The 27,226-nt window shown below is 41.9% G+C and overlaps 1 protein-coding gene across 2 annotated transcripts; it reads right to left on the bottom strand.

Moving 5' to 3' along the window:
- Nucleotides 1-12: 12 nt before the first annotated feature.
- On the bottom strand, nt 13-26,513 carry FGFR4 (fibroblast growth factor receptor 4). Of its 2 annotated transcripts, none has more exons than XM_077265727.1 (18): nt 26,028-26,513; nt 22,934-23,085; nt 17,512-17,763; nt 16,754-16,846; nt 16,280-16,446; nt 16,065-16,188; nt 15,326-15,516; nt 14,458-14,596; nt 13,970-14,163; nt 13,609-13,754; nt 13,029-13,150; nt 9,850-9,960; nt 9,539-9,729; nt 7,849-7,971; nt 7,691-7,761; nt 2,315-2,452; nt 1,820-1,925; nt 13-1,104 (listed from the first exon to the last, which is right to left on the bottom strand). In XM_077265727.1, the coding sequence occupies exons 1-18, from the start codon at nt 26,123-26,125 to the stop codon at nt 943-945; spliced, it is 2,580 nt and encodes an 859-aa protein (XP_077121842.1). In that variant the 5' UTR covers nt 26,126-26,513; the 3' UTR covers nt 13-942. The 2 variants fall into 2 exon arrangements, with proteins under 2 accessions (XP_077121842.1, XP_077121843.1); XM_077265728.1 differs by lacking the exon at nt 26,028-26,513 and adding an exon at nt 24,249-25,294 and having other exon boundaries at nt 130-1,104.
- Between the last annotated feature and the right edge of the window lie 713 nt (nt 26,514-27,226).

Here is a 27,226-nt window from a genome sequence, read left to right as displayed (position 1 = left end):
ATCAGACTGAATGATTGGGAAGTTAAAAAGTTTAATTACCGTACTAATAAGTTAACCTTTCAAATCTACAAGATGGGAAAAGGGAGGAAAACCCCCCACAGCAAACAGGTAAATAAAGTTTTCACAAGCAATTGTTAGTTTGATATAATTTAAGTCTTTATATTAAAAGTTACTTTTTTTTACAATATATAAAATAAATCAACTTGAAATATGAAACTTTTGGTAAACTGCAAAAGAGCATATTCTGTTTTAAATATATCTATAGTGTATAAAAAGCATTCTGGTTGTAAAGATCCTTCAAAGTCCAAAGTATGTTAATATAAAAATATCAGGGAGATAAATTATATGGCTGCTAGAAGAGAAGCCATGAAATACTGAAACAAGGCTTTAGGTCCTCACTTCAACATATGGAGAATGACCTATTAAATCACATTAAAAACAAAAACGGAACATAAATATTTCTACTAGAAAATATCTACAAATTTTCGAACCATTAAAACTCCAGGCACTTTCGGGCCACTTGTAATTCCAGATTGCAGCTTGGCATTACAAATGCAGAGAATATTAGCAGGCAGGTAAAGCTATGTTCCCAGCAGCACAGCGCTCCCCAGTAGCTTTCTGACGTCCTTTAGAACACGACTGGGAAAAGCATTCCTGCCAGTGGTAGTCCGTCACATCCACAACATGGTGTCTTTCTACATATTCCCAGACATGGCTTGACAGAGCCAGTCGGGCTCACAGTGCTTTGCATCCGGAGGCTTGAGGGCAGCACCAACTTAACTTCTTTTTTCTCCCAAGCAAAACAGAAAAGCAGCACAGGGTTTCACCAGTGTCTACAAAACTAGACACGGTTCAGGTCTCTTTAATAAATTAGGTTCCCAGGAAGCGTGTATGCAGTATTCATAATGTCCATACTCCTCCTTTATGAGCATTCATAGCTTTTCAGGTCCCCAGATGAGAATGAACATTGTGATAGTTGAAGACGCACAAAGGAGATTGCACAGGGTCATGGGTAAACACAGAGTCATCAGAAGAGGAACATGTGCTTGCAGTGTCTTCACAGGATGGAGAATACTGTTCAAAGGGCATCGATAAGTCCAAATACTAAGCAAAAAGAGAAAATCAAGATGAGAACCATGCTACAATATAACTTTAATCAAAGCTGGTATGCTATAGTACAGGGTGGGCCATGTATATGGATACACCTAAATAAAATGGGAATGGTTGGTGATATCAACTTCCTGTTTGTGGCACATTAGTATATGGGAGGGGAAAAACTTTTCAAGATGGGTGGTGACCATGGCGGCCATTTTGGATCCAACTTTATAAATGGCCCACTCAGGTGTATCCATATAAATGGCCCACCCTGTACATATAATAAAAGCCTAAAGAGATGAACTGGAATAGTAGCCGGAATGCCTGAAACGTGTAGGTGCATATTCACACTGGCCATTAAACAGACAAAATCTAAGAAAAAGCGAGTAAATATCCTGCAGGAAATAGCCACAGTGCATGAAACATGTAAAAGATATCCCACAGCGTCAAGGTGACCCAATTCAGGACAGTCCTAACCTTTAGTATTAAAACCTTACCATATGTCAAATGACATAAATATGAATAAGGGTAGAACAGGACTGAGATAATCATGATGAGAACCAGGCTAAAATATAACTCAAACCTGATATGCTAAAGTGTAGTATATGTAAGCTGGCCAAAGTAAAATCTCTCCACCATGCCATGCTGTGCCTTAAGATTCCTAGGAAGGAAAAAGGCAAATCTACCTATACACGCAAATATTAATAAAAATAGTAAATCTTACCTCCTCTGAGACGGCAGTGAGGATTCGGTCGAGCTGTTCTACTAATTGTTTGAATGTCGGTCTTTGTGATGGGACAGCATGCCAGCACTCCCTCATCAACATGTACCTACAAATGAGGCCATTCATTCATTAATGGATCACAATAAATTATACAAGACACTAACTTGTGTTTCATTTCCTTACTTCTTAATTAACTAAAGATTGTTGCAAAATAAAGAAAATTGTTCATAATATTATGATTTAAACACAAACGAAAAAGTAGCAAACTATATAAACAGTTCTCAAGCAACTGGTTCCATTCACTGAATTAAAGCAAATAATTTATTGATTCGTCAGCTCAGCTTTGCCAATATCTACCCCGCCCCCAAATATCGCAATTGCAAATGAGGCCACACATTGAAGATATTAAAGCATGGCTAACCAAAATGATGGTCGACATATATAGCACATATTTTCTGTAAAATAAAATATAGAAAGTCTAAAATAAATACGTACAGCTCATGAGTACAATTTGATGGCTTGTCCATTCTATGTCCTTCTCGTAGCAGTTTGAACAGCTCCTCCACTGGAATGCCAGGATATGGAGAACCACCCAGAGTAAAGATCTCCCAAGTTAAAATTCCAAATGACCATCTATTTTAAAAAAATATAAATAAATAAATACCCTTGAGAATAACATTTGCGTTAAAAAAGGGTTTCCAATTTGAGAAAATAAAGTTTATGCATTTTATGTACTTTCTGGATTAATACTCTAGCAATTCACTAAGCTTCAGTAGTCATGCAGGGGGTGACAGCATGCGCAACTGAGCTCAGTGCGTCCACAACTGAGCACAGTGACTACCTATGGGACACCTATAGTGTCATGACAGTCGGGTGACCCGGGACCAGGGCCCTGTCCCTACCACTAGGGAGCGTCCTAGCTTGCCCTATTCCCCGGGATACTTCTGAAGGTGAAGATGCCAGGGCTTCCACCCTTGCCTTATCTCCTGAATCAGCACTTTGCCTGTTCACTTCCCCCACCCAGGAAAGAGGGGCGCACTACGGTGCACCAGAGTAGACCAACCCGACAAACAAGGCAAGACAAACAAGGGTAACTAAAAATACCAGGCATACAAATATTCACTCACATATAACAGAGGAATGCAACGGGGAGTGGAGGATGGGGGAAAACCAAAGTAAGAGGAGGCAAGAGAATTATCACACTTACAAACCCACGCAACAGTCACAGATAAACCCACCAAACTCCTCATATAAACACCTCTTCTCCAAGCCATGCAGCAAAAGCTAGCTCTGATATGGGTTTGAATCAGGACCCAGATTAAAAAGGGGATAGGAGTGGCTAACCAAGCTCAGCTGAGAGCTCAAACTCCCAGAGTCTCCAAGATGTCCGATTAACCCCTGTACTGCCAAAAGAAATAAACACCATTTAATAAGGAGAAGTGCTTCTTTTCAGCGTAGGTGTAGGAGCAATCAGACCATGCAATGTTCTGGCTCCACGCTGTTGCGGTAACCCCGTGACATATAGTCAGCCAGTCAGAGCTCAGTAGCACTTGTTGTCAAAATTTTTCTCAAGCACAGAAGCTCAGTGAGTGGCTAGAGGTTTGACGTTACCACTCTAGTCAGCCAATCACTGAACTCAGCAAGCAAAACGTGATATTTTTTTCATATTTTTGTGGCAGGACATTGTTAATACTTTGCTTTTGCAGAGGTACTCAATTTTGTTTTTCTTTTACATAACTTGTCCCTTATATCATAAAAGATTTCTGGGGGACATTTTTTTCCTTTTTGCTCATTTTTTTCCATTGCAACTGGGGCATCTATAGGGGCTCTAGTTAAAGAGAAAACAGCTTCCTATATTGACAGATGTCACTGGCAGAGCTAATCTGGGTTTGTTAGCACCCAGCAGCTTTGTTATGCTTGGAAGAGACCAAAGGATCATGGGATTACTAAGACTAAGATTACATGAGACACATCAGTAATGTCAGTGCTTCAGATATGGCGATCACTGAGCACTATGTAGTCGGCAAAAGAGAAGACAGAATTAGTGATAAACTGCTTCTGTCTTCTCTGCAGTGTCGCAAGCTCCGCAGTGTCGCAAGCATATTATAGATTGCAGAAATAGAAGTTTTAAAGTTAACGTTTCACTCGATTCATGCTGCTTATACAATTGCAGGCAGCATTTTAGAGAAAACAAAATTTGAAGAGACCGCATAGGGAGAGACCCGACAAGCCTCACTATATCGGATGGCTCTTTAAACTGTTTTTTTATGGAATGCTGCAGAGAAAAAAGACATACCTGTCAGCAATTACGCAGGCAGACTGACCGATGCTGCTCATAGTCTGGGCAGCATGAAATGAGTTCCCTTAACCCCTTCATGACCCAGCCTATTTTGACCTTAATGACCGGGCCATTTTTTGCAATTCTGACCAGTGTCCCTTTATGAGGCAATAACTCAGGAACGCTTCAACGGATCCTAGCGATTATGAGATTGTTTTTGTTTTGTTTTGTTGTTAGTAGTAAATTTAGGTCGATAGTTTTTGCGTTTATTTGTAAAAAAATCGGAAATTTGGTGAAAATTTAGAAAATTTCGCAATTTTCAAATTTTGAATTTTTATTCTGTTAAACCAGAGAGTTATGTGACACAAAATAGTTAATAAATAACATTACCCACACGTCTACTTAACATCAGCACAATTTTGGAACAACATTTTTTTTGGCTAGGAAGTTATAAGGGTTAAAATTTGACCAGCGATTTCTCATTTTACAAAACCATTTTTTTTAGGGACCGCTTTACATTTGAAGTTAGTTTGAGGGGTCTATATGGCTGAAAATACCCAAAAGTGACACCATTCTACCACGGACCCCTCAAGGTGCTCAAAACCACATACAAGAAGTTTATTAACCCTTCAGGAGCTTCACAGCAGAAGCAACATGGAAGGAAAACATGAACATTTCACTTTTTAGTCACAAAAATGATCTTTTAGCAACAATTTTTTTTATTTTCCCAAGGGTAAAAGGAGAAACTGGACCCCGAAAGTTAGTGTACAATTTGTCCTGAGTACGCCGATACCCCATATGTGAAGGGGGGGGGGGGGGGGGGGGGGGGCACTGTTTGTGCACATGGCAGGGCTCGGAAGGGAAGGAGCACCATTTAACTTTTCGAATGAAAAATTAGCTCCAATCGTTAGCGGACACCATGTCGCGTTTGGAGAGCCCCTGTGTGCCTAAACATTGGAGCTCCCCCACAAGTGACCCCATTTTGGAAACTAGACCTCCCAAGGAACTAATCTAGATGTGCGATAAGCACTTTGAACCCCCATGTGCTTCACAGAAGTTTATAACGCAGAGCCGTGAAAATAAAAAATCATTTTTCTTTCCTCAAAAATTATTTTTTAGCCCGCAATTTTTTATTTTCACACGGGTAACAGGAGATATTGGACCCCAAAAGTTGTTGTGCAGTTTGTTCTGAGTACCCCATATGTGGGGATAAACCACTGTTTGGGCACACATCAGGCTCGGAAGGGAAGTAGTGACGTTTTGAAATGCAGACTTTGATGGAATGGTCTGCGGGCGTCACGTTGCGTTTGCAGAGCCCCTGATGTGCCTAAACAGTAGAAACCCCCCACAAGTTACCCCATATTGGAAACTAGACCCCCCAAGGAACTTATCTAGATATGTGGTGAGCACTTTGAACCCCCGAGCGCAGAGCCGCAGAGCCACACAAAAATACGTTTTAAGCCCCCATTTTGTTATTTTGCCAAGGGTAACAGGAGAAATTAGACCCCCAAAGTTGTTGTGCAATTTTTCCTGAGTACGCTTATGCCCCATATGTTTGGGTAAACCACTGTTTGGGAGCACGTCGGGGCTCGGGAGGGAGCACCATTTGACTTTTTCAAAGCAAGATTGGCTGGAATCAATGGTGGCACCATGCCGCGTTTGGAGACCCTTGATGTGCCGAAATAGTGAAAACCCCTCAATTCTAACTCCAACACGAACCCCAACAAACCCCTACCCTAATCCCAACTCTAGCCATAACCCTAATCACATCCCTAACCCCAACACACCCCTAACCACAACCCTAACCCCAACACACCCCTAACCCTAATCCCAACCCTAACCATAACCCTAACCACAAGTCAAACCCTAACCCTAACCCCAACACACCCCTAACCCTAATCTTAACCCTATTTCCAACCCTATCCCTAAAGCTATGTGCCCACGTTGCGGATTCGTGTGAGGATTTTTCCGCACAGGTTTTGAAAAACTGCATTTTACTTGCGGATTTACCGCGGATTTCCAGTGTTTTTTGTGCGGATTTCACCTGAGGATTCCTATTGAGAAACAGGTGTAAAACGCTGCGGAATCCGCACAAAGAATTGACATGCTGCGGAAAATACAACGCAGCGTTTCCGCGCGGTATTTTCCGCACCATGGGCACAGCGAATTGGTGTTCCATACATTTACATGGTACTATAAACATGATGAAAAACTGCTACGAATCCGCAGCGGCCAATCCGCTGCGGATCCGCAGCCAAATCCGCACCGTGTGCATATAGCCCAATTCTAACCCTAACCCTAATTGCAACCCTAACCCTAGTCCTAACCCTAACCCTAGTTCTAACCCTAACCCCAATTCTAACCCTGGCCCTAACCCTAGTTCTAACCCTAGTGGAAAAATAAAAGTAAATATATTTTCTTTATTTTATTATTGTCCCTACCTATGGGGGTGATAAAGGGGGGGGGGGTTATTTATTTATTTTTTTATTATTTTGATCGCTGTGATAGAACCTATCACAGCGATCAAAATGTACCTGGAATGAATCTGCCGGCACTGCGCATGCGCCCGCCATTTTGGAAGATGGTGGCGCCCATGCAGAAGACGGACCGACAACGGGACGGACACCGGAGGTCGGTAAGTATGCGGGGGTGGGATCGGACAGCGGGGGGGGGGGTGTGAGATCGGACTGCGGGGGGAGGGGACAGGAGGACGGAGGGGAGCGGAGCACAGGACAGGACAGGACAGGTGGATGGGTGGCAGATCGCGGTCTCCAGCCATGGCCGATGATATTGTAGCATCGGCCATGGCTGGATTGTAATATTTCACCAATTTTCACTGGTGAAATATTACGATTGCTCTGATTGAAAGTGAAACGTCACTTTCAACAGCCAATTAGGGTGATCGTAGTTCTGGAATGCTGTAGATAAGCCCCCGATGTATCCTATTATCCTATAAGATGAGAAAAAGAGGTTAGATTATACTCACCCAGGGGCGGTCCCGGTCCGGTCCGATGGGTGTCGCGGTCCGGTCCTGGGCCTCCCATCTTCATCAGATGATGTACTCTTCTTGTCTTCACGCTGCGTCTCCGGCGCAGGCGTTCTTTGTCTGCCCTGTTGAGAGCATAGTACTGCAATGCGCAGGAGCCGGGAAAGGTCAGAGAGGTCCAGCGCCTGCGCACTGCAGTACTTTGCTCTGCCCTCAACAGGGCAGACAAAGTACGCCTGCACCGGAGCCGCAGCATGAAGACAAGAAGGGGACGTCATCCTATGAAGTGAGGCCCCGGACCGTGACGCCCATTGGATCGGACCGCCCGCCCAGGTGAGTATAATCTAACCTCTTTTTCTCATCTTTTAGGGTACATCGGGGGCTTATCTACAGCATTCCAGAATGCTGTAGATAAGCCCCTGATGGCGGTGGGCTTAGCTCACCGTCAATTTTGGAGGTGACAGGTTCCCTTTAATTATGGATTGAAAAGGATACTTTATATAACTATAGCAGTATATATGTATATTTTTTTTACAATGACATTAAATTGCTTGTTATATTGAAAAGTGTTATTCTTAAACACTTATAAATTCAAACTAAAACTTACATGTCGCTTTGGTGAGTATAAACACGGTCAAAAAGAGCTTCAGGTGCCATCCACTTCACAGGAAGTCGACCCTATTGGAATAGGTCACTTGAATTAGACATTGGAAGATGGACCAGAAAACATGATAATCATATATGGTAAAAAGTAAAATAACCCACATTGCTAGTCTTTTTGTAGTAATCGATATCATGAACACCTCGAGCAAGGCCAAAGTCTGCAATCTTCATGACATTATCTTCAGCTACTAGAACATTTCTGGCTGCTAGATCTCTGTGTATGCACTTTAGGAAAAGGGAAAGAAAAAGCAAAAAAAAAACAGTCAAGGTCAGAATAGAAATATATAAAAAAGGGAATCTATTAGCAGGTTTTTACGACTCGATCTGCATAATGTAGGGCAGAGACCCTGATTTTAGAGATGTATCACTTACTGGACTGCATGCTGTCATTTTGGTAAAATCAGTTTTATCTGCTACAGATCTATGCTCTGTATAATCCCCATCCACACCACCGATTTACAGCTTTCTGTGTACACTGAGCATAGGTGTAGCTATAGAGAGTTTATGAATATCGAGGACTAAATGGCAGCAGGTTTAATAGTCTCTCAGTGATAATCTCTTGTTGATAAAAACAGTAATTTTATCAAAACTACTGCAAGCAAAATAGTAAGTGACATCACTGGAATCATTGTCTGCCTACATTATTCTGCTCTCAGATTAGGTGACAGATTCTCTTTACAGATAAGGCCTCTTTCACACTTCAGTCTTTTGGCGTCAGTTTGAATCCGCCGTTTTTGTCAAATAGCGGATCCGCCATTTTTTTGGGGCGGATCCGCTATTTTCCTTTAGGGCTCATTTCCACTGGCGAGGAAAACGGACGAGTGCAATCCGATAAAAAATCGGATTGCACTCGGACCAATGTTATTCAATAGGTGTCTTTTCATTTGCGATTTTTTTCTCAGCCGAAATCGGACTGAGAAAAAAATCGCAGCATGCTGTGATTTGCTGCGAGTCTCGGACGAGACTCGCCAATGCAAGTCAATGGGTGCGAGAGAAAAAACGGACGGAATACGGACCATCCGTATTTCGTCCGTTTTTTACGGATACATCACCATTCTGTGGCCTAGAACACTGTCCATGGTCCTGTAAATGACTGTTTAAAAATAGTTGCAGAGAAAAAAAACGGATTGCATACGGATGTCATACGGATGTAAAACGGATGGTGCGATTAAAAATCGCATTGCACTCGCATTACACTCGCATGACAATCACATACGCTACATCCCTTTTTTCGGTCCAGATTACGGACCGATTTGTCTCTCGCCAGTGGAAATGAGCCCTTAGACTTGCATTAGCGACAGATTGTGGCGGATGGTCGTCCGTTCCATCCGCCATGTGACGGATCTGTCGAGATTTGGCGGACATCATCTAGACATTGACGGACATTATAAGGTTTTTTGTCCGAAATGGTGGTTCGCGACGGATCCGTCACGTCCGCCATTCCACAGAATGGCCGCCTATGGGCGACGGATCCGTCGTGACCGTCATTTGGCGGATCCGTCGCCCCAATCCGCTTTTTCAATTGCGCATGCTCCAAAAGGTAGATCCTTTTCCCAGACAACCCCCAAGTAACGGATCCGTCAAAAAAATTGATCCGTTAGAACTGTTTTCTCAACAATTGTGACGGATCCGTTGATCCGTCACTATGTCGGAGCAGACTGAACAACTGAAGTGTGAAAGAAGCCTAAGATACTAAAAAAGAAAAAAAAAAAATGTATAAAATCTTTTAAAAGCACAATATAAAAGTAACAAAAAAGTACATTTCTTCATCTATCAGCTTGCTTTAACTTACCTTTTTGGATTCTAGGTATTCCATGCCACGGGCAACTTGATAAGCACAGGACACAAGATCCTTAAAGGACAACAGCTCTTCAGGCACCTTGGTTACATCAAAAGCATCTTCTGGTGTAGGAGGGCGTCGGGCACGCAGGAACTCGCGCAGGTTTCCCTTAGAGGCATACTCCACAATAACAAAGAGGGGACCTAAATAGAGACGTAATAACGTTCACTTTTCTACAGCTTGGGAAAAAAAAAATAACCTCCGTCCATTTTATTATTCTACAAATCCAGCAAAACTATACTTGCACATGACATGTCACTTACCTTCCTGGGTACATACACCAAGCAGGTTGATTATGTTCTTGTGCTTCCCTATAACTTTCATCAACTCCATCTCAGAGATGAGATCAGATAAGTCTTTATCATTACCGTTATCTGGATAAAGAAAAATGGATACTTTGGTCAAAACATTTCATAATTCATATCAGGTCTACAATATCTTGCTCCCAAGTGTACAGATATAAATAATAAAAATATGATTGATCAGATTGATGGACATGAAAACTGAACAACAGTGAACAGAAAAAACACGACATTAGCGTGAACAGAGCCTTAAAGGCCCCGTCACACATAGCGAGATCGCTAGCGAGATCGCTGCTGAGTCACAAGTTTTGTGACGCAACAGCGACCTCAGTAGCGATCTCGCTATGTGTGACACGTACCAGCGACCCGGCCCCTGCTGCGAGATCGCTGGTCGTGTCAGAACGGCCTGGGCCGTTTTTTGGTCGTTGAGGTCCCGCTGACATCGCTGAATGTGTGTGACACCGATCCAGCGATGTCTTCACTGGTAACCAGGGTAAACATCGGGTTACTAAGCGCAGGGCCGCGCTTAGTAACCCGATGTTTACCCTGGTTACCAGCGTAAATGTAAAAAAAACCAAACAGTACATGCTCACCATCTGATGTCCGTCAGGTCCCTTGCCGTCTGCTTCCTGCTCTGACTGAGCGCCGCAAAGTGAAAGTGAAAGCAGATCACAGCGGTGACGTCACTCAGTCAAAGCAGGAAGCAGACGGCAAGGGACCTGACGGATATCAGATGGTGAGTATGTACTGTTTGTTTTTTTTTGGTAACCAGGGTAAACATCGGGTTACTAAGCGCGGCCCTGCGCTTAGTAACCCGATGTTTACCCTGGTTACCCGGGTGCTGCAGGGGGACTTCGGCATCGTTGAAGACAGTTTCAACGATGCCGAAGTCGTTCCCCTGATCGTTGGTCGCTGGAGAGAGCTGTCTGTGTGACAGCTCCCCAGCGACTTACCAACGATCACGGCCAGGTCGTATCGCTGGTCGTGATCGTTGGTAAATTGCTATGTGTGACGGGGCCTTTACTATAAATATAGCAATGAGGGGGAACGGGAATAAGGATATCCTTATACTCCCATGCGACGGCACAAAAGCAAATTTAGAGAAAGCTTTCCTGAAGTCACAGTACTGAATAGGATGTAGTGATTGGCTGTAAATGCAGTTGTGTGAAAAAGTGTTTGCCCCCTTCCTGATTTCCCATTATTTTGTATGTTTGTCACACTTAAATGTTTCAGATCACCAAACAAATTTAAATATTCGACAAAGATAACACAAGTAAACACAATTCATTATTTAAATGAAGGTCTTTATTATTAAGGGAAAAAGAAATCCAAACATTCAGGGCCCTGTGTGGAAAAGTGATTGGCCCCCACCCTTACAAATAAATTAATTGTTATCACATCTTTGGGAAGTGGAGTACAAATTCCCTAGCCACACGCAGGCATGATTGAGAACAGGTGTGTCTGTAATCAAGAAACCACTTAAATAGGACCTGTCTGATAAAGTGATATAGGCCAAAAGATCCTCAAAGTCTAGACATCATGTTGCGATCCGAATAAATTGTGGAACAAATGAGAAACAAAGTAATTGAGATCTATCAGTCTGGAAAAGGTTATAAAAAGAGATGAGCGAATATCAGGTCAGGGCTTATTCGGCAAGCTATAGCGCTTACCGAATAAGCTGCACAGGGAACCTGGCTTCCTGGATCACTCCGGCTGCTAAAGCTGTTCGGCACCGCGACTGCATGTGTCTCGGCTGTGTGACAGTCATGACATATGCACGGAAAGCCTGTTTGTTGGGCTCTCCATGCATGTGTCATGACTGTCACACAACCGAGACACATGCAGCTGATCAGCCGGAGCAATCCAGGAAGCCGGGTTCCCACTGCAGCTTATTCGGCAAGCTATATAGCTTGCCGAATAAGCCCTGACCCGATCAGATTCACTCATCTCTAGTTATAAAGCCATTTCTAAAGCTTTAGGACTCCAGTAAACCACAGTGAAAGCCAAATATCGTCGAAAACATGGAGCAGTGGTGAACCCTACAAGGAGTGGCCAGCTGACCAAAATGACCCCAAATGCACAGTGACAACTCATCCAAGAGGTCACAAAAGACCCCACAACAACATCCAAAGAACTGCAGGCCTCACTTGCCTCAGTTAAGGTCAGTGTTCATGACTACACCTTAAGAGACTGGGCAAAATTGGTCTGCATGACAGAGTTCCAAGACGAAAACCACTGCTGAGCAATAAGAACATTGGCAAATGTTCAGTTTTGCCAGAAAACATCTTGATGATCCAAAAGACTTTTGTGAGAATACTCTGTGGACTGACGAAACAACAGTTGAACTTTTTGGAAGGTGTATGTCCCATTACATATAGCGTAGAAGTAACACAGCATTTCAGAAAAGAAACATCATACCAACAGTAAAATATGGTGGTGGTAGTGTGATGGTCTAGAGCTGTTTTGTAGCTTCAGGACCTGAAAAGCTTGCTGTGATAAATGGAACCATGAATGCTGCTTACAAAAAATCCTCAAGATTGTCCAGCCATTTGTTTGTGAGCTCAACCAGAAGCACACTTGGGTTATGCAGCAGAACGATTGAAAACACACCAGCAAGTCCACCTCTGAATGGCTTAAGAAAAAACAAAATTAAGACCTTGGAGTGGCCTGGTCAAAAACCTGACCTTAATCTGATTGAGATGCTGTGGCATGACCTTTAAAAGGCAGTTTATGCTCAGAAACGATTCAATGTGGCCGAATTACTACAATTCTGCAAAGATGAATGGGCCAAAATTCCTCCAGAGCATTTTAAAATTGCCAATTATCACAAACGCTTGATAGCAGTTGTTGCTGCTAAGGGTGGCCCAACCAGTTATTGGGTTTAGGGGGCAATCACTTTTTCACACTGGACCCTGTAGGTTTGGATTTCTTTTTCCCTTAATAAAAGACCTTCATTTAAAAACTGCATTTTGTATTTACTGGTGTTATCTTTGCCTAAAATTTTAACTTGTCTGGTGATCTGAAACATTTAATTGTGACAAAATGCAAAAAAAGATCAGGAAGGGGGCAAACAATTTTTCATTCAACTGTATATTGCCACGTGCACCGAGCCCCACAACAAAATGCATGGAACTGCTCACCTTTAAGCATCTTTACAGCTACAGTTACAGGTTTTTCAGGGCGATCTTTGTCAAGACCATAGGCCTCGGCTCTTACTACTTGACCAAAACAGCCCTCTCCTAAAGGTTTTCCTAAAACAAGCCTAGATGGATAAAAAAGAAAACAAAAAGTGAGCAACTAAAAGAAGTTGAAACTAAAAACTTGATGAGGTTCTCCATGCTTTGGTTTCAAGACTGCAATCAGTCTCAGGATTCTCCTGTGCTAGCGTGGGGCCGCATTTTCACACATTCGGTAATGTACAGACTAGATGTTCATGGACTTGTTCAATGAAAGTGAATTGAGCAAGGTTGAAGACATCTAGTTGGAATGTGGCTGTAAGTACGAGTGACATAGAGTGACTGTGGACTTGAACTCCAAGCCTGGATAACACCTTTAATCTACCAAATAAAATAAACAAAACACCACAACATTCATGCATTTTGTACAATGATTTCAAGTTGATACAGCTAAATGTAGCCAATTTTCTACCAATGCTCTGATCATTTTTTTTGTCTCTTCAGCTGTTTCCAGCTGGCTGGCTTTAACACAAAAAAGACAAACCTGTCTCTGGGAAACTCCCACTTGGCATCTAAAGGTAACTCCACCTCCATTACACCAGGGAGCATTGGTGCACAGCTGGAAGACAAGCGAGTAATGCGGATCAAAGGAGCACTAGACTTTCCTGAGGAACTCGACTCCAGGGAAAACTGTTGGAGGAGAACACATTTAATGAATAATCAACCAAACTAATTATTTTTAATTCTAAGATGCAAATGCAATCAAATAAATCAATGCAACAAAGCAAACAAAAAAAAAATATTGGAAAAAGTCAAAAAGCTATTACTTTTTTTTCTGGTATAGGAAAGTAAATAATGGGTAAAAATATACCAATTGCCATCATAATCTTTTAACTATTTCTTACCTGCCGTATAAGAGGAAACTTTGCGAGCTTATGGACAGGGGGCGGCTGCAAGGTTTGCTTGCTGTGTGGTGTTTGCATACGGCACAGAATTACAATGACAACAGCCATTGCCACAGCAATGAATCCGGAAGCATATATAATTATATCCACATATCTGGACTCTGCAGGCTCTGCTTCCTCCAAGAGGTCTTCATCTGTGGGAGAGAAGAAAATAGACAGGGTCAGTGCCACATCTGTGACCTTGACCTTCTTTATGGCCTTTGTCTCCCTCCTTAGCTATTCCCATCTGTTAGCCTACTCTCACCCCACATATTTCCTCCTATTCTGACCAAATCACAACTTGAGATGATAGCTCACGACTTCCTTTACAGATGTGCCTTGGCTGAAGTTACAATAGTATATTTCATTACTACAAACTTTATATAGAAATAATACACACACATTCCCCCTCCGAGTATGGCACATGTTCACAGGCTTTCTTTACTTACTAGGCAGAACGGTCAGCCAAGCAGACTGATAAGAGAGACCAATTGAATTTCCTGCTAGACATGTGTATTCTGCAGCATCTTCCATTGTGATGTTCCGCAGATGAAGCACCTCGATTTCTGAAGTGTTGATATCTGCTGTCTACAATAATTGAAAAAAATACACAATTATAATGAATGTATTTAACAAGTAATCTACTTAGTATTTCATATAAGTAGGACACTTAAATGTCATTTTCATAAAGAAGCAACATTGATCAAATATGTGAAACATCCTAAATATTGAAAGATTAGGCTCATGATTTTCTTGCAGGTAGCGGTTAGTGATTGAATTAGGCTGAGGAGACTGAACAGATTACATTGAACTCAATACAGAGTGACTACTGTAAGTGAATATTTACAGTCAAGGCATCAAGTTAACATCATTTTCAGATAGCCATCAAATCTCAAAATCTTAAAGGGCGAATTGAAAATAGTATCTTGATCTGCAAGAAAAATGTTGTAGAACAGGAGGGGCTGATCACATTGATAAATATTTTAGAAAATAATCAGCAAAACTTGCATTTAATGTAATGAAAGTCCAGTGGGCGGTCCTATTGAGTGATTGATAAGTCTCTCGTGTGACGTGCATGCAGATAGTGGTCAGTAACTAGTAGAACCGCCCACCGGATTTATACATTTCAATACATAAGATACAAGTCTTACTAAATCTTTTCCCACACCTATACATCATTCTACTCAGCTTCCCCTTCTCAATACCATGATGTCTTCGGATCGGACGGCATGTATAACGTGACAGGTTCACTTAAGAGTTTAAACAAACTGAAAAGGTACTGATAAATGAAAAAGCCCAAACACTAGACAAATCTACCTTAAGGATTTGTACGTAGGGTGCATCATCAGGGCCAAAGCGGCTCCCATTCACTTCAATATGTTTGAGCCACTGGATGTGTGGCTGAGCGTCACTGTACACCTTACAAAGGAACTCCACGTCACTGCCCACACGAGCGGTGGTATTTGCTGGGAGTCCGGCTTGCAGGATCGGTCTGTGCGAGGACCTCTCTTTGGGGACCACCGAAAGGAAAATAACAGTTAGTGCGGATAAATAAAGCACAGGTATGATATTACATTACGGTCTTCCATTTACAACTGATCGCCCTTAATAAAGTCAATTTGAAATTACAGTTCAAAGTCTGAAGATAAATTTACACTTATAAAAAGATTTTGTAACATGACTCCTGAAGTAAAACCGCCTACAAAATCTAATGTTAGCATTAAGAGGACAAACAGCCATAAAAGATGGACTGCAGTGCAGACAGTATCTCAATAAAGGCAGATAGTTAGACAGTTGTAGTAGCTAATCAGAGGGCCGGCTGGAGAGCAGATAACGACCCTCATTAGCTTTATGACACAAATAGTATCTTATTGACTTTGAAGCTCCAGAAAGTTTGAGCAGAGCTAGGACACATCAGTTATTTTTAGGGCTCCCTGTTCGCACATGCCAGTCACATTTATATGCCTATTTCTCCATGTAGTCCTGTGAAACTACTCCATGTCATAGCTAAAGAGCACTTAGACATTACAATGAAATATTGCATAAATCTACTTACCTAGTACATCTAATATGTACGTATAGCTGATACTGCCAACCTTGTTCTCCACCACGCAAGTGTAGTTGCCTCGATCTGAAGGCACTACGCTCTCCATGACCAGACTCCAATGCTGGTGCCTTAGCTAGAAGGAAGTAAATCAATAACATTTCATTCATTACATGTTGGCATAATTTAATGTCAGTAAGCCGTCATTTTTCAGTGTTCACTCTCACCTGAATACCCCCTATACGATGCTCCCCTCTGAATTCTTTGCCATTTTTCATCCATCGAATGGTTGGGAGTGGGCTACCACCAGCTGCACATCGAAACTTCACAGTATTGCCAGCTGGTAAAGCATACAACTTTTTCTCCATACGGCGTGGATGGGTCCAATTTGGTGCTGAAAGACAATAACATTATTAGCAATCATGTCAGCTGATGAAACAGCTATACGAATACTTCTAGGACTACTAAATAGATGGATGAAGTATTTACAGCGGTGAAATACTGCTGCACATACAACACTACTCTGCTTATCTGTAAAGCCCAGGGCAGAGGTCACAGGCTCACCTCTCAGGCCATCACAGTCTGCGGTGTGGTATGTGGACAATGTCTGCTACACACTAACATTAGAGTTTATTGCCTTGATTGGAAGGATGGAGGTCATTATAACCTCTAATTAGTAATTCTGACAGGCGAGCACTCACCTTTGTAGGTATCCTCAGGTTCTTCGCTCAGATCATCCTGGAAATCATCCCTGCGGCCATCCTCATCATCTTCATCCCCAGATGACTCTGAATCTGAGAACCACAGAGAACAATATGAAGAACATGGAGCCTCAAAGGCATTGTTCTTTTAATCCTAATATTAGTAGCAGCAATGCATAATTATATGAGGCTTTACAGGTCATGAACATCCTGCTAGAACAAATTAGTGCTGCCTTAAAGGCAAATTCATTGAGAAAGGCCAGTATACAATGCACTAAATAAGAATTCTGAGAGTGGTCCCTATAACAACATGCATTTAGATATCTATAAATAAATATTATATATATATATTTATATATATATATATATATATATATATATATATATATATATATATATATATATATATATATATATATATATATATAGCTCTGCCACTCTCTGTATGATATATATAGAGAAGAGACCCCGAGTACAGCGATGTGTAACTTACTTGGCTGCTTGTTTTGATACAATCATTGTATGTGATTCCAGAAGTCTCATTCACTTGACGGTATTGCAAAACACTGTTTTTTCTGCAGCAAAAATGCAATGTGTGAACAAGCCCTAAGCAGCCCAGTAGGTGACCCTCACTGGAATCGAGGTCCCTGGCACCACTGTATAAGCTTCTCAAATTAGGTAGCAAATATCTGCTGGCAAATTCCCTTAAACGCAGTAAATACACAAATCAACCAATTGTAAATCCTGATAACGCTCACCTATTACAGATATGGAGAACCTCCGCAGGATTTGGCCGGTACCACGGACCACACATACATACAGTCCCGAGTCTTCATAGGTTACATCCCTAATTTCCAAAACATAGCCTTCTAAACGTATCTTGCCTCCTGTCTGTAGTCGCTCCTGTTCTCTATACCAATTAATGCTACTACTATAATTGGTGTCACAGGAAAGACGCAAACCATTTCCAGGATCCAGAAGATGATGTTCTTCAAGCTCAGGTGAGGACTCTGCGGCAAAAGAGTAGTGAATATTTTCAATATTTTCTCTACATAGAATTATGGATAGATCAAAAGTTTGAAAATGTATTTAATTATAGAAGCGTCCAGGGAAGCTAATTAGGCACCAGTCCCACCTTAGCGGTGTATATCCCTATAAAACCCTCACTTGCAGAGCAATATGCCATGTGTCTCATATACAACCCCTGGCAAAAATTATGGAATCACTGGCCTTGGAGAATGTTCATTCAGTTATTTAGTTTTGTAGAAAAAAAGCAGATCACAGACATGACACAAAACTAAAGTCATTTCAAATGGCAACTTTCTGGCTTTAAGAAACACTAAAAGAAATCAAGAACAACAAATGTGGTAGTCAGTAATGGTTACTTTTTTTAACCAAGCATAGGAGAAAAATTATGGAATCACTCAATTCTGAGGAAAAAAATATGGAATCACCCTGTAAATTTTCATACCCAAAAATAACACCTGCATCAAATTAGATCTGCTCATTAGTCTCCATCTAAAAAGGAGTGATCACACCTTGGAGAGCTGTTGTACCAAGTGGACTGACATGAATCATGGCTACAACACGAGAGATGTCAATTGAAACAAAGGAGAGGATTATCAAACTCTTAAAAGAGGGTAAATCATCACGCAATGTTGCAAAAGATGTTGGTTGTTCACAGTCAGGTGTGTCTAAAATCTGGACCAAATGCAAACAACATGGGAAGGTTGTTAAAGGCAAACATACTGGTACACCAAGGAACACATTAAAGCAACAAGACCAAAAACTTAATGCAATATGTCCCCAAAACAGGAAATGCACAACAAAACAAATGAGGAACGAATGGGTGGAAACTAGAGTCAATGTCTGTGACCGAACTGTAAGAAACCGCCTAAAAGAAAAGAGATTTACATACAGAAAAGCTAAACGAAAGCCATCATTAACACCTAAACAGAAAAAAACAAGGTTACAATGGGCTAAGGAAAAGCTATTGGGGACTGTGAATGACTGGAAGAAAGTCATATTCAGTGATGAATCGCGAATCTGCATTGGGTAAGGTGATGATGCTAGAACTTTTGTTTGGTGCCATTCCAATGAGATTTATAAAGATGACTGCCTGAAGAGAACATGCAAATTTCCACAGTCATTGATGATATGGGGCTGCATGTCAGGTAAAGGCACTGGGGAGATGGCTGTCATTACATCTTCAATAAATGCACAAGTTTATGTTGATATTTTGGACACTTTTCTTATCCCATCAATTGAAAGAGCAAAAACTGTGAAAACATTCCTTGAAAAAAGACACATAAGGTCAATGTCATGGCCTGCAAATAGTCCGGATCTTAATCTAATTTAAAATCTTTGGTGGAAATTGAAGAAAATGGTCCATGACAAGGCTCCAACCTGCAAAGCTGATCTGGCAACAGCAATCAGAGAAAGTTGGAGCCAGATTGATGAAGAGTACGGTTTGACACTCATTAAGTCCATGCCTCAGAGACTGCAAGCTGTTATAAAAGCCAGAGGTGGTGCAACAAAATACTATTGATGTTTTGGAGTGTTTTGTTGTTTGTTTGTTTTTCATGATTCCATAATTTTTTCCTCAGAATTGAGTGACTCCATAATTTTTTCCCTATGCTTGGTTAAAAAAAGTAACCATTACTGACTACCACATTTTTTGTTCTTGATTTCTTTTAGTGTTTCTTAAAGCCAGAAAATTTCCATTTGAAATGACTTTAGTTTTGTGCCTTCAATTTCAACCAAAGATTTTAAATTAGATTAAGATCCGGACTATTTGCAGGCCATGACATTGACCTTATGTGTCTTTTTTCAAGGAATGTTTTCACAGTTTTTGCTCTATGGCAGGATACATTAACATCTTGAAAAATGATTTCATCATCCCCAAACATCCTTTCAATTGATGGGATAAGAAAAGGCGGTTTCTTACAGTTCGGTCACAGACATTGACTCCAGTTTCCACCCATTCGTTCCTCATTTGTTTTGTTGTGCATTTCCTGTTTTGGGGACATATTGCTTTAAGTTTTTGGTCTTGTTGCTTTAATGTGTTCCTTGGTGTACCAGTATGTTTGCCTTTAACAACCTTCCCATGTTGTTTGCATTTGGTCCAGATTTTAGACACACCTGACTGTGAACAACCAACATCTTTTGCAACATTGCGTGATGATTTACCCTCTTTTAAGAGTTTGATAATCCTCTCCTTTGTTTCAATTGACATCTCTCGTGTTGTAGCCATGATTCATGTCAGTCCACTTGGTACAACAGCTCCCCAAGGTGTGATCACTCCTTTTTAGATGGAGACTAATGAGCAGATCTAATTTGATGCAGGTGTTATTTTTGGGTATGAAAATTTACAGGGTGATTCCATATTTTTTTCCTCAGAATTGAGTGATTCCATAATTTTTCCCCTATGCTTGGTTAAAAAAAGTAACCATTACTGACTACCACATTTGTTGTTCTTGATTTCTTTTAGTGTTTCTTAAAGCCAGAAAGTTGCCATTTGAAATGACTTTAGTTTTGTGCCATGTCTGTGATCTGCTTTTTTTCTACAAAATTAAACAACTGAATGAACATCCTCCAAGGACCGGTGATTCCCAAATTTGTGCCAGGGGTTGTAGGTGGTGCTCACATTAGACTCTCATGTACAGCACCATGGAATTAATGGTGCTATATAAATAAATAATAATAATAGTTTCAAATGACGCATCAGAGAAAATTGAAGAAAAGTAGCACTCGCGCAGTATCCGATTCAAGAGTCCTTTATTTCCAGTACACTGGACCAGGATCTGACTGAGCGAAGGGCCGTTTTGCGCAGCTGCACTTCGTGAGGTTCACCCTGATGAAGCGCAACTACGCGAAACGGCCATCGTTCTCCTTCCTACCCCTGCACACACCCTGCCCTCCGCTCAATCAGATCCTGTTCCAATGTACTGGAAATCAAGGACTCTTGAATCGCATCCTTGGTGAGTGGTACTTTTCTTCAATTCTCTTGGATGTATTATTTCATTATAGACGTTGCCTGTAATGCATGCTACGGCTTTATATACTGAAGTCAATAACGTGAAATAAGAAGCCAGAAATGGCTGCATACCTTGCCAAAAAGTAACATTCTTCAGTCTTGGGTCAATAAATTTGTGACCTCTGTGGCACATAGGTCTTAAGTATGGGATTCAATCCCTTATCCCTATAGCACCACGCCAAGATATAGGATTTCACAGTGCCAAGTCATAAGCAGACAATTCAATTATTTCACCCCTATAGTGCCACTCCCAGAACACACTTGTGTTTATTTAACCATTAGATGAACTCTGTTGCTTTTTGGGGTCTCGGTGTGAAAAAGACACACTCCAGAGGGGTGCCGTTTCTCACACGTCAGCCAACTTTACCATTCTGAACTTGTATTTTGACCTCGCGGTCACCTTTTGACCTACAAATAATACATCTCTTGGTGTAAAGCAATAAGACTTGTGTGGTCCAAAGACTCAATCCACTACAGGAAACAAGATATTGACTATTTTAAGCATATTTCATATTCAACCTTGGCAAGAAACATCCCGTTTAACCATTAAGCAGTATATAAGATGTCAGCGGAAAAAAATCCTTCTCATTGTAGTAACTCAAGAAAAATTTTCAGACTAAAGGTACCTTCACACGAAACGACTTTACAACGAGAACGACAACGATCCGTGACGTTGCAGCGTCCTGGATAGCGATATCGTGGTGTTTGACACGCAGCAGCGATCCGGATCCTGCTGTGATATCGCTGGTCGTTGATTAAAGTTCAGAACTTTATTTGGTCGTCAGATCGGCGTGTATCGTCGTGTTTGAAAGCAAAAGCAACGATGCCAGCAATGTTAAACATGGAGCGAACGACCTGTGAGAACGATAAGTGCGTCACCGCTACGTCACAGGATCGCTCCTGCGTCGTTCTGGAGCTGCTGTGTTTGACATCTCTACAGCGATGTAAACAGCGACACTGCAGCGATGATCGGATCGTTGTCGTTCTCGTTGTAAAGTCGTTTCGTGTGAAGGTACCTTTACTAGAATAATTATTTGGCATTGGTGCCATTTGTTGGTTGGGTTCAGACCATTGTCAAATTAAGGGAATCTGTCGGCAGGGAAAGAGCCGGATTCCAACAATGTATAACTTAGGCTACGTTCACATTTGCGTTGTGCGCCGCAGCGTCGGCGCCGCAACGCACAACGCAAACAAAACGCAGCAAAACGCATGCACAACGCTGCGTTTTGCGCCGCATGTGTCCTTTTTTTGATTGATTTTGGACGCAGCAAAAATGCAACTTGCTGCGTCCAATGCGCCCGGACGCATGCGGCGCAAAACGCAAGTGCGACGCATGTCCATGCGCCCCCATGTTAAATATAGGGGCGCATGACGCATGCGGCGACGCTGCGGCGCCCGACGCTGCGGCGCCGACCGCAAATGTGAACGTAGAGTTACTGAGCTGCTTGTGCAGTTTTCTATGATATAGGCGTAGCATTGGGCAGAATGCTGAGCAGCATATAACCCGTTCACCCCCCTATTGACAGACCCCTGTGTACACTGCACATTGTCAGAAAGCTGTCAGTCAGTGGTGGGGACAGATGAGACTGACAGCTGTGCATGTGAGACCTAGTCCTGCAGTGATAATCGCCTGTTGATAAAACACTGATTGTACCGAACCTATAGCCCAGAGCATAATAAGTGACACATCTTTGAAATATGGCTCTTTTGTCCAATGTTATGCTGCTCCCAGATTCCCTTTAAGGTGACCACAGACGTAAGGTTTATCTTTAACCAACCAAATTATTTTAACAAAAATGACTAACATCTCAGGAATTAGCAATGATCTCTTCTGACCAAATGAAAACTGCTTCTTAGGTTGGAACCCTTGTTCATGCTTCAGAATGTCATCAGTGGTAAATGTCATACTTTACCATCACCAAGAAAAATACATGAGGTGGGAAGCAAATCTAATATTTCTCATCATGCCGTTACATTTATGGAGCTTTACTTCTAGTGATGACTGTTGACGATTTTCCACCAGGACTTCCAAGCCTCAAGACCTTAGAACTAAATGCCGAACAGACTACCGGGATTTCTATATTATTTTATCCAATCTTTTGGAAGATTTTGAAGGATTTTTTTTCTTTCTTCTTTTAAATTACCTTTCAATCTTTCTTCTTCTGACATTGCTGGTCTGCAGGATGTTATGGTGAAGGCCAGAAGACAAATCAGACACCTTAATAACTGCTGCATGGTAAGGACTTTTAGAGATAGTCTCGACAGGACGTGTCTGTTCCAATGAAGTGTGGAAAGGCTAAAAAAGAATGGAGAAATAAATCTTTACAAAATACGTTAAGAAAATTCACATTTGGTATGATATGTATTTTATACGTTATGTGGCCTCAACATCACTTCCAAATACAGATAGTTTAATAAAAATGTACGGATGTGTATATAATTCTACATATTCTATATTTATAGAATATGATACAAAAATAGTTAGATATCTGACCTACTTTTATCCAATCCAAAAGGACCCAGAGAATATTAAGCTGGTCGAATCTGCTGATATCGACAGGTTAAGTTGACACTCTTAATGTGTATGGGTGCACTGGCCAACCAACTACCGTCAGGGAAGATGTTGACCAGGCAGGTCTGAATTTGGTCTTCCGATAGCTTTGTTCTCCTGGAGATAAGCCACACCGGCAGATGTGTCAGTGGGTATCTCACCAAGAACATAGGAGCTCTGGGCAGAACCAGCGCTCCTACGTATGGCAGAGACAGCTGTTTGCTGAATAATCGGTCCAAGCATCGTTCGGCCGACAGCTAACATGTACACCTGGCTTAATTATAGAATGATATAGAATCAGATATCTGACCAACGTTTGATCAATCAGACCAATATCAATCTAATTCTGGAATATATTAGATATCAGACCATCATCCGTCCAATTAGACCAATCTCAAGCTAATTATAGAATCAGTTATCTGTGCAATCAGATGAATATCAGTACCATTATAGAATATCGTAGAGAATAGGATTTCTGACCAACTTCTGTCCAATCAGCACAAAAACAATCTAATTATAAAACATGCTATAGAATAGGATATCTGACCAACTTCTGTCCAATCAGACCAATATTAACCCAATTATAGAATATAAAAATGTCCAAAAATCCAGGATCACTAACTTATACAATGAGAAATCTCAGCAAGCTCTGTCCGATCAAACGATTATCAAATTATGGAATTAATTAAAATCAGATATCTGACCAACTTCGGTCCAGCCAGACCAATATTAATCTACGGTAATAATATAGAATAAAGATATCTGACCAATTGTTCTAATTGAAACAATATCAAATTATAGAATGATAATAAGATATCGTAAAGTATCTGACCAATTTGTCCAATCAGATGAATATTAAACTGTAGAAGGATATAGAATGGGACAACCAACTTTTGTCCATTACTAACCCAAATTGGCCAATGGATCTGACAGCAATCTGTTTCATCTGCAAAGCAAAACTGATCTGACGTGCATTAAAATCAGTCTGCCGATCCCAAGTCCAATATATCCACCGATGGCTTCACGGAAGGCATCATAATCCACTTGAAAACATGGCACACCAGATATCGAGTCAGATTTAACACCGTAATGGCCATTACATTCCTGTGACATCTCTCGAATCCACTGGATTTGGGAACACAGATGTGAGATTATGCCATACACACAGTATATACAGCGCAGATCGATTTCTCATTAGATCACTGATCCCCTTGTCCAGCAGATCAGCCGGCAGGGACATTAGGGAATAGAGAAATTAACTGTATGTAGGTGGGGGTAGAATTCCCCTCCAGTCGCTGCATTCCAAGGGATATCAATGTGTAACTAGCGGCAGGGACCCGGGGCTCCAGCTTAATCTTTGAACACAAAACCACAAAGGCCTTTGTGCGCCAAGGCTACCCTGGTTATAGATTGACAGAATAGCTATGGTACCAGAGTGAGAGTTTACACAGAGCAGCTCCACAATCAGCAGAGATAAGGAGAAGTAAACCGAAAATCAGACAAGACAAACCCCAGAGACTGCCAGACCCTCCCGCTTACATGCCAGCACTGGTTCCGAGAGCACTGCCACTTCTGGATCCAAACTAGCCATTGTAGTTAGTCACATTTATTACTTTCTAAAATGCCAGGAGCCCAAGATAAGAATCACTGACCAGAATGAGTAGCCACTTTAGTATAATAAATAGCCAACAATATGAAGCTTGTGTCACTACATAGGTGGACATAATGCCAAATGATCCCAAATCAGTAGCCACTTAGCATAATCAACAGCCAGCCAGATCCAACATCGCCTGTCACTATGATCCTATACATGAAAAAGCAACTGGTCCCAAATGAGTAGCCACTTTAGCATAATCAATAGCCAACTAAATTAAACTTCTGCCATCACTATGATCTTGTAAGTGGACATAATGGCAACTGATCCCAAATCAGTAACCACTTCACTATAGTCAACAGCAAGCAATGAGCAGTTGGTAGGATCATATAGGTGCACAAATTGGCAACTGATCACAAATCAGTAGCCACCTGAGTATAATAATTAGCCAACCCCATAAAAACTTTGCAAAGTCACCAGGATCCTGTAGGTGCATATAATGGGAACTAACTCCTAATCAGTAGCCGCTTCTCAATAATCAATAGCCAGCGATGTGCAATTTCTGCAGTCATTGCGATCATAATCATGCACATATCCCAAATCAGTAGCCACTTCAGTATAATAAGTAGCCAGTCACATACAGAATCTAGTCACTATCGTCCTGTACATGCACATATCCCAAATCAGTAGCCACTTCAGTATAATAAGTAGCCAGTCATACAGAATCTAGTCACTATCGTCCTGTACATGCACATATCCCAAATCAGTAGCCATGTCAGTATAATAAGTAGCCAGTCGCATTGAGAATCTAGTCACTATCGTCCTATACATGCACATATCCCAAATCAGTAGCCATGTCAGTATAATAAGTAGCCAATAACTTCTGCTGTCACTGTGATCTTATACCTGCACATAAAAGCCACTGACCCTACGCGAGTAGCCATTTCAGCACACTAAGTAGCCAGCCACAGGACACTATTACCTCCCCATCCGATATCGGAGGACTGATGACAGTATCCCCCCACAGATAGAGAGTACTGGCACCTCTCCCCGTGCCCACTGCCCCCCACAGCACGGTGTAGAAGCCCCTCACCTGATAACTCCCTTATTGGCTCTCCCCGGTGATGAGAAGTGTCCCGTCACCATAAATCCGTCATAGTAAACAGCTCCACTGCGACAAATCCTCCTCATGCGCCAAACATCCTGCGCCTCCGTCCCACAGTATAATCCCGGCGGTCTGTCCGGAGCGGTTGGTGCAGGGGCTCCAGCCTGTAGATAGCCGCCCTGTTGTAGATAGTCGCCCTGTGCCAGCTCCTATGTGCCCATACAACACCGCCCTGTGCCAGCTCCTATGTGCCCATACAGCAGCCTCCTCAGCAGCCTAGTGCGCGCTCCTCCCGTCTCAGCTCACACATCCCAGCCCCGGAGCTCGCTCAGGTTACACGCACGAAGTGTCCACTCTCCCCCACAGCAGTAACAATGGACTATAAGGGTGCAATGCTGCAGGGAATCCCACCACAAACACCGCCCCCAGGCCCTGCTGCTCGCCCTCCCTCCTCTGGGTTTATTCACTGCCCTCCCCCCATTCTCCTCACCCTTTCACACTCAAATTAGCTAACTTCTCCCCCATCTTTGTGCGGGAGGATTAAACTGCTTCACTTTGCTGCCCAGCTCTGGGCTTTCTGAGTCCCAGCATGGCTCCAGCCTCTCCATACAATAGCCCTGGACCTAATGATGACATTCCTAGCAGTTACGTGAGGGACCAGGGTGGCTCATTGTCACAGGCAGTGCCAGCTCCCAAACATCTTCACCAACATGGAGCTGCTTCTGTGGAAAGACTGGCACCAATAATGGCGACTTCCCTGCCCATTGACGTGAACAAGTCCAAATTTATCATTTGTGTCAGGAAAGGAACATATAATTCCTTTCAAATCAAGGATATGTCTCACAGAAATCCACTTGCACTGTGGAAAATATGGCGCTTTTACGCTACCTCATGCATTATTCTTGCACTGTAATAAAAAAAAATTATAGCTACAGGCGTGGTATTCGCCATTAATGACCGAGAAGAAAATGTGTCTTATAAATGACAAGAAGTTGGACAAATGGAGCAGATTTCCAGTGTCGCAACCGAATGATTATAACTCCATAGACATAATGCTTAGCCTAAGACCATGTTCACACGTCAGGTTTTGGTCAGCATTTTACCTCAGTATTTGTAAGCCAAAACCAGGAGTGGGTGAGAAATGTGGTGACGTGTTTCTGTTATACTTTTCCTCTGAGTGTTCCACT

This window comes from Ranitomeya variabilis, chromosome 5, assembly GCF_051348905.1.
Source record: "Ranitomeya variabilis isolate aRanVar5 chromosome 5, aRanVar5.hap1, whole genome shotgun sequence".
NCBI classification, from domain to species: domain Eukaryota; kingdom Metazoa; phylum Chordata; class Amphibia; order Anura; family Dendrobatidae; genus Ranitomeya; species Ranitomeya variabilis.
Note: the sequence above shows the minus strand (reverse complement) of the source record. Positions and strands in the feature narration are given on the sequence as shown.